This window comes from Benincasa hispida, chromosome 4 (genome assembly GCF_027475165.1).
Source record: "Benincasa hispida cultivar pf3 chromosome 4, pf3_genome.v1.1, whole genome shotgun sequence".
In the NCBI taxonomy this organism is placed as follows: domain Eukaryota; kingdom Viridiplantae; phylum Streptophyta; class Magnoliopsida; order Cucurbitales; family Cucurbitaceae; genus Benincasa; species Benincasa hispida.
The window spans coordinates 3,698,114-3,706,740 of NC_143481.1; the positions used below are offsets into that span (position 1 = coordinate 3,698,114).

The following is an 8,627-nucleotide window of genomic DNA, read 5'->3' on the forward strand; positions in this document are numbered from 1 at the left end:
CTTTTATTATCCTTTTTTTTTTCTTTTCAAATCTTTTGTTAATATAAAATAATGTTATACAAAGACATTTTTGGGAGCCTCACCTCATCTCTGGGAGCAAAAAAAAACTTGGAAATTTCATTCTACATTTCCTGGGGAAAAAAAATGGAATGAATTTTATTATTATATTAATTTGTATATAGGTGCAAGTGCTATACAATTTCTAATATTTATCTTTTGATTTTTTTTCTTTTATATATGGTTCGAAGGTCATAAAGTGTCATGGGTTGGGTTAGTTAGGTTGAAAGACTTTTTAGATCCAATCTAATTATTCGGGTTGTAATTTTTTTCAACCCAAATAACCCTTATTAAAAAATAAATCCAATCCAACTATAAAATATTGGGGTTTGGTTGGTTCGAGTTAATCGGGTCATTTATTTAAAATTTTGTTCTAGAAAGAAGCAAAACGTAAATATGTAAAAATCTAATTTAATTATTTTCATATATTGAATTAAGATTAACTACTCAACTTCAATTAGTGCAAATTTTCTTTCTAAAGTGCAAAGAAACTACTTTTAAGAGTTGTTGAAAAATAAAGTATTGAAAAAATATTGAAATTAAATAAAATTAAAATCAATATATATATAAATAATTATGTTATAAGTAACAAAAAATATATATATTTTAAAATTAATAATAAATTCGGGTTGGTTTGGGTCATATTAGGTGAACCCATGAACCAACCCAACCCATAAAATTTTCATTTATTTGAACTCAATCCAGCCCATATGAGCTGATAACCCAACCCAACTACACGGATTGGGTTGGATTGATCTATTTTTTCGGGTCATCGGATTTTTTGAACACCCCTAGCCTTCAACTCTTCAAAGGAAATTTTAGTATTTCAAGCTTTATGATCTTCAAAGTCTTTAGGTCTTGAAGTCTTATAATCTTCAAAGCGTCTATGGTTTTCGATCTCGAAGGACCTGTTTGGTTTGCAATCCGAATTATATTTTATGTTTTCAGATTCATGGAGTTTAACAAATATATATTTAATAGACAATCCAAATTTTATTTTTAAAAATTGTTTTCAGATTATGTGATCCAAGCAGTGCAAATTATGAAAAACAACATTTTTATGTTTTCTTTATATCTACAATTTGAATTTTAAAATTTAAAATACAGAATTATATTAAACAAAGATGAACATATTTAGAAATGCAGTATGTCATGTTATGATTCAATTTTTTAAAATTAAAATATATATAATGTAATGCATTATAAATTGAATTTGATTAAATTCCAAGTTTGGTTCCTATAGTTTGGATAGAGTTAAGAGTTAGTCTATATGATCTTAAAATTTAGAATTAGTTTTATAGCTTGATAGTCCATATGATTTGTTAAACCCTTTAAGACAATCCCTATTGGAGTTAGCATGCAATTAGCGGAAACAAACAAAATCATTAAGCACTTTAATTCATCAATTTTAGCAACTAAGAAAGCATATTCATAAACAAAATGTAGGGTTTGAAAATATACATTTAAAGAATTCTCTTCAATTTCGAATTAAGCTTGAATTTTCATAACAACTCCTTGTGGACCATCCATTGATCTTCCCTACCATTCTCTTACACCTTAGATTGGATGATGGGACCCAAAATGAGCAGTAAATTTAGGGAATATTGAAGAGCAAGGGACAGTTTTTTCAGCTAAAGTTAGAAGAACACATTCTTCAACAAAATCTTAGCAAGACTCACTTTACATGGCCTCCTCTCTCAACTCAATCAATTGAGTTTTTTCGGCTTAATTAGTGTAATCAAATTGCACATCAAATTGATACCAAATCCACATCAAGTGAGTATTTTAAAATGGAATTGTGTGTGTCAAAAAATGGAGAAACCTGGTTTTCCAAATTTTTAATTTTTAAATCCAATTTTCTTTAATAAAATTCAGAAAATTTAAATTAAAACTATAATTGAATTTAATATTTGAATTTTTCAAAAATTCAAATTTCTAATTTTAAATATATTCAAGTAATTAATTTTAAATAAAATTAATTAAAATAATTTAATGTCCCATATTAAATTATTTACACCACTAATTCCACCAATATGAATCATCATTCATGTAATTTAAATATTTAAATTAAATCTTATCCGATACTTCAATTTCATTTAATTCGTTAGTTAAACGTGTAATTATATCGTATATAATTACTAATTCCCTTCATTTGAATTTGAACGTTTTAAATTTCCTCATCATGCTATTCTAAGGTTTAATCCGTTTGTGAGCGAGTAGGGAACCTAATGGACCTACAGATCATGGGCACCAACAATCCGAGATTAACCGGCTAAACTCTTTAACCCGTATTAACAAACATTCATTAATTATCGGGTTACTCCACTAAAAGCCCAGTAGTAACATTTCCCTCACTATAGATATATTTATGTCAACTTGATATAACCATAATTAGTAAGTCAACCATGCACAGGTTGTTCGTAATAACGACTAGGTCAAAAGCTATTTTATCCCCAAGATTACATATTGTTCCTTAAGTCCCACAGATCATCTAATGAACAATTGGTTTATGATCAAATCACTAAATTGAGTCCCTCTTAGGCCAATGAGAGGTGGGCCCTTGTTCAAGACCTGGAGTCCGCACTTAAGGAAACAACCTCTCTACTATCCTTAAAAAAGGTAGGATTGAATTCCATCTTGCACCCTATGTTCCCAACTATCTACCCGGTCCTGAAATGGGAAGCTTATTGAGTCGATGTTGTTGAGTCGACCCTCACTCATGCAAATGCAGGGATAATCCCGAATAAACAGAAGTTCATAGTTAGCTCAGGATTAAAATCAAGTTACCTAGGTCATCACTTTTAAATAGTCGGTCTTAAATAGTAAACAGCGTTACTTGGTCCGATCTTATACAAACTCTTTGAACAGGACGCCTCTACTCGCATGTCTCCACATGAACGAATCATAATCACTTCGTTTGTAGTACTTTACAATAATTGTAACATCTACAAAGTGGGTTGCATCCAATAGTGTCCCCAGAATAAAGTATCCAGCCTTATTCGTAATACTATAGACCATTTTGGCTATTTACTCGAACTTGATCTTATGTCTCTATATAAAGTTCAAGTACTCGTGTAATAGACATGAATCTTAGTTTATTGGATTTAAATTATTTCTAAAACGAAATAAGCAATTAATGCATTCAATAACAACTTTATTGAATCAAACTTCAATAACATCTAAATTGATTAACAGAATAAGTTTATTGTTTACAAACCACAAGTTTTAGGTCATAAGACCCAACAATCCCTACCTTAAGGACTATTTATTATGAAATTTTTATTAGTCACAGGAGGTAAATTCTAATTATTAACCATAAGATATAAACTTTAATTTACTTCAAACCATAGAGACCAAAATTTCAATTTTTCCTGTAAATTATATAATATTTTAAACAATAATTATACAATGTTTTAAAACATAAAACATGTTCATAAATAAATTAATAATAATTTGTTGTCAACTAAATTTAATATATAACTACAACTAGTTTATAATTGTTTAGATTAGAATTCAGATTTATGAATTCTGCTATCAAATACATATCTGAAAACATGAAATACAACTTTGTTTTTATTTAATCTAATTTTCAAATTTCTGTTTTCAAATTCCCTGTCAAACGAGTTCTAAGAGTTTGAACTATTTGGTCTTCCAGAACTTTGGAGAGTATTCTGATTTTTTAGAAGTCTTCTGCGTGTTATGGGTTTTATATTTTTTGAACTTTGAAATGTATTGGTCTTTAAAGTACGTTCAATTTTCAAGAGCTTAATGAGCCTTTTGATTGCTGGTAAGTTCTCTCTGTCTTCGAGAGCTTCCAATTTAATCTCTCTCAAGTTCTTTTGGGTGCTCAGATGTTGATAATTTGATTATGTATGTTGCAATTGACCTAAAAAGTGCTATTTAATTTTAAGAAAACAAAACTCTAAATTTTGTCATTTATTTTAAAAGTACCTTTCATTATTTTATAACTTGTGATATCATGTCATCCTTTTATAAACGTTTCAAAATTATTTTTTAGAGTAAAATTTCTTTAGAAAATTATGAGGTGATCTGATTATCGTTATAGATCACTAGTATAACATTCTAGATCTAGATTTTTTATATGAAAAATTTAATAGATTTCAATGTTAATATTTCTATTATATCGTAACACGAATTCATGAAACATAAATACCACGTAAAATTTACTAATTTATTTTTAAAACTCTAAAATTTTGTTTTTTCTTTTCAAAAATATTTATCGATATACATGTTTAATAAATTTTTTTATCAAAACTTTTATAAAATTGAAATATCACTATTTTAACTCTCGAAAATACCACTTCGTGAGTATAAGTTATGGCATATTTTTAAGGACAAATATCAAATTATACTCCTGAATTTTGAGATTATATCAATTTAAACCTTAAATTAATAATTGTATTAATTTAAACTTTGAACTTGCATAAGTTTACCAATTTAAATCCTTTATTATATTTCATTTGATTAAACATCGGGTGAGACCTATAATTTTATCAATTAAATCTCTAAACTTACATCAGCGAATCAATTTAAACTCAGTTAAAATTTATTTGAAATTTGTCCATTCAAATTATAATCGTTAATTTTGTTGAATCGATATTTGTAGAAATGTACACATACATAAAAATTATTATGTCAAATATAATCTTAATGAATATTCTAAATTGATTCACTCATAATAATTTATAAATTTAATTGAAAAAAATAAACGTTCGACCTAATATTTTTCAAATTAAATTTAAAGAAATGTGTAAATCATTGTACTTACAAAACTTCAGAGCAGTTTAAATTTGAAGAACTCAAGAAGCCGCCAGATTCCGAGAGTACCAAATTGGCCAAGCTGGCGCCTGGCTGGAACCAAATTGCATTCTTTTAAATATTAAATATAAAATATGGGATTTTGCCATTTTGGCTTTATTCGTCACTCATGACTACGACAAGATCATTAAACTTGATATTATCCAATTCCAACTCAATTTTTTAAACTCATCACCTTTACATAATTTTCAAAATAAAAGAAATACGTCAACATAAATGTAATTTTTTTTAATGATAAAACTCCAAAGATATTTTAAAATATAGTAAAATATTATTTTTATGGATAAATATTAATAGATATTTATATTTTTCTATATTTGTTTTGATATATTTAAAAACAATCAAAAATAAAATTTAAATATTATGTTCCCCTGTTCTATTTTATATTTTTACTACATGTTTTAAGTATATATTTTAGTTTTTGTACTTTTAAATAGTGATCGTTCCAATAAGTTACTTTTAAGAAAATTGCATTGTATAGTAAATACATTTTAAGAAACTAAAGTTGTGACTTCAACTTTTTTGTAGTTACAGGTATGACAATCACATAAAAATCATAGTAATCAAATTTTCACGCAAAAGTCATTTATCATATTTGCAAAAAAGTAAAACTTAAGAACACGCCAAATTTTTAATTTATCCTTTTTATTAAAATTGTAATTGTCCCTTACTTTTATTTATATCTACCTTCATTTGATTAATATTTAAAACACTCTTTATCACTTTTCTTAAAATATAGACATAAAATTCGTGTGGAATGATTTTCGTCGAGGAAAAATTTTATTTTATTTTTTTAAATTGAGATTAAAATGGTCGTGGTCATGTTTTTCTTTAAATTTATTTTTTAAAGGGAATTTTTTATTTAAACCTTTTATCATTGGCTTTGGATATTTTATTTTTTAATGACTAAACTTTAATTTATTAGAATATTTGTATCTAATTATTTTTTATTACAACAACGGTAATAGAGAATCGAACTTCTGACTTCTACATAAAAAAAATTAGGCTAATACCAACCAGTCAAATTCACTTTAGTATATTTACATATAATTTAATCATAAAATGTTTACAATAATTTATATTCGGTGGCTTGTTTGGTTAGTACCATATATATATACATTTTTTCACTGATATATTAATTTCATCCAATTAAATTTGTTCAAATAAAAAGATCGAGAATAAAAGTTATTCATTAAAAAAAAATCGAAAATAAATATAACTTTTTTTTTGTCTTTAAAATAACTCTAACTTTTAAAACCTAAAAACAAAAACATTACGAAAATAGCCTTATACAATATAATCATATAGTCATCATATACCTTTTTATAAAAACAAAAATATATAGCTTGATCTATGAAGGCAAAGTATCAATACCATTCTATGCGCAAGTAATATGCTAGACAAGGTATTATAGCAACCTTTAGATAATAAGTTTTTTTCCCTTGACGTTGAATGAAATTTATAAGGGATTTTGAATTTTATTTATTTTTTTGTCTTATACTTCATTTGTCCAATCTTAGTCATTTTTTAAACCTTAAATTAATCTCTGTAATTAGTTTATTATCGATTATTTCTAAAAAAAAAAAAACTAGTCTCTTATGAACATACCCTTTATAAACTATGAAAAGATATTTACATATAATTTGTATGACAATTATTATTATTTAATCAATTTTGATAAAAATTAATTTTAAATGGCTAAATTTTAGATTCTCTTAAATACACATATTAAATTTAAGATTTATTGAATATAAAGTGACTGGAAACAAATTTTTTTTCATAAATTTGATCTTTCATGGTACTTCGTTGAAAGGTTCATTATTATTATTTTAAGCTTTGACCATGTAAGTATCTTCATTTATCCTTGTAATAATATATTAATTTAATTATATTATAATTTTAGCCATTGAATTTTAAAGTTTATAAATTTATGTTTATTTAGTAAGTAAATTTTTAGAATTAGAAATCTAACTCTCGATTTTTTTATTTTTTCAAATTTATCCCACAAAATTTAAAAAGTTCACAATTAAACATACAATTTAAATTTACATTAAATAGATTAATTAAAATTTAAAAATTTTAAATTTGTTATATAATTACTAGACAAAAAAATTTAAGAATTTATAGACACCAATAAAATTTTGGAGACTAAACTTTAAATATATATATATATACACCCTGGCAATTTGAAAAATTAATTAGTCTCTTAATTTTATTTTTAACTTAAAAAACATTGGATTAGATGCAACTTAGAGTACACCTTGTCATTGTCCAAATTTGTAATTGATTCATTAATTTAATATAAAGATAGAAAGCTAGTAATCAAAAGTTAGAACTCAAATTCCTTTTCTCAATGTGTTGATTACACTTCATACTGACCCAGTTGTTCCCATCCACTCCTCTGTTCACTGAACTACAAAGGCTTAACTTTTGCTATATAAACACCCCTTTCTATCAAATCATATCTCCAAATATTATCCAATTCCAATTCAAAATCCCTACAAACCATGTCCTTCTTCTCCAAAGCTCTCATTGCTTCCCTCTTCCTCTCTTTGCTCTTCCTCCACTCTGTAAAAGTCTCAAACTACTTTCTTTTTTTAAAAATAAAAAATAAAATTTTCATTTAATAATACAAAAAAAGGTTAAAACCAAATCATAATTTTATTTTTAATCTTTTGATGAAATTGCAGGTGGAATCCAACGGCGTGGGTTTAATCCCTCCAAGTCCTCAGAAAATGGGTTATTATAATTTTTAAATTTTTTATTGGATTAAATTAATTTATCGTAATTTATCAGCTTAAGTTTTTAAACTGTAGATTGCGGCGGCGCGTGTGCTGGGAGGTGCAGGTTGTCGTCGAGGCAGAGGCTGTGCAATAGAGCGTGTGGGACATGCTGTCGGCGCTGCAACTGTGTTCCGCCAGGGACTTCCGGCAACCACCATCTCTGCCCCTGCTACGCCGCCATGACCACCCACGGCGGCCGCCTCAAGTGCCCTTGAAGTGACCGTTGACAGTTGACCTCCTCAACTTCTATATATATAAATATAATGCGTAAATTATCATAAACTGAGTCTTTTTTTTTTCTCCTCTCTCTCGAAGAGGAGATCATGGATGTACACTTATTGTGGTGTTTTCTTCTTTTTTATTTATGTATACATAAAACTAATTCGCTATTTTGGTGTTTTTTTTTTTCTTTTCTTTTTTATATTTTTCAATCTCTCTTTTGAAAATGATAGTAGGAAGTAGGAAGGGTAACTTCATAATAGTATAATTTCTTAATTAATTATTTAATATAACTTATTTTTTTTATCAGAAATATAACTTAAAATATCATTCAGGTTTAAAAACACATTTCTGTATAGGCAGAGAAACAATTTTGTACGTAACTTATAGTATATATGTAGCACTTCATACTTTATTAATTTAATATTAGAGCATATCCTTAAGAAAAAAATTAATATTTTAGCAATCGTCTATATGCCGTAGCGGCCCCTACGATGGAACAGAGATGTCCAAAAGTCCTCTGATTAGTTTGGGAGGGAGTAGAGGAAAATTCTTGCGAGTTAAACGGGGATGGGCCATCCCCACCCCGCTTCTGCCTCCGTCCCGTTTTCGGTCCTTGCTTCGTTAGTTTAATTGTATAATTGTATAATTATTTATTTATTTATTATTATTATTTAAACATTACATTTAAATTTTAATTTCAAACTAGTTTTTTTTTTCAAGATAAGG

General features: G+C 26.8%; 1 protein-coding gene across 2 annotated transcripts; it reads left to right on the plus strand.

Moving 5' to 3' along the window:
- Positions 1-7,148: 7,148 nt before the first annotated feature.
- LOC120076352 (snakin-2-like) lies at positions 7,149-8,068 on the plus strand. 2 transcript variants are annotated; one of them, XM_039030161.2, is made up of 3 exons: positions 7,149-7,466; positions 7,587-7,635; positions 7,713-8,068. In XM_039030161.2, exons 1-3 carry the CDS (start codon positions 7,404-7,406, stop codon positions 7,892-7,894), a joined length of 294 nt encoding a protein of 97 aa, XP_038886089.1. In that variant the 5' UTR covers positions 7,149-7,403; the 3' UTR covers positions 7,895-8,068. The 2 variants fall into 2 exon arrangements, with proteins under 2 accessions (XP_038886089.1, XP_038886088.1); XM_039030160.2 differs by having other exon boundaries at positions 7,190-7,472.
- The last annotated feature ends 559 nt before the right edge of the window (positions 8,069-8,627 follow it).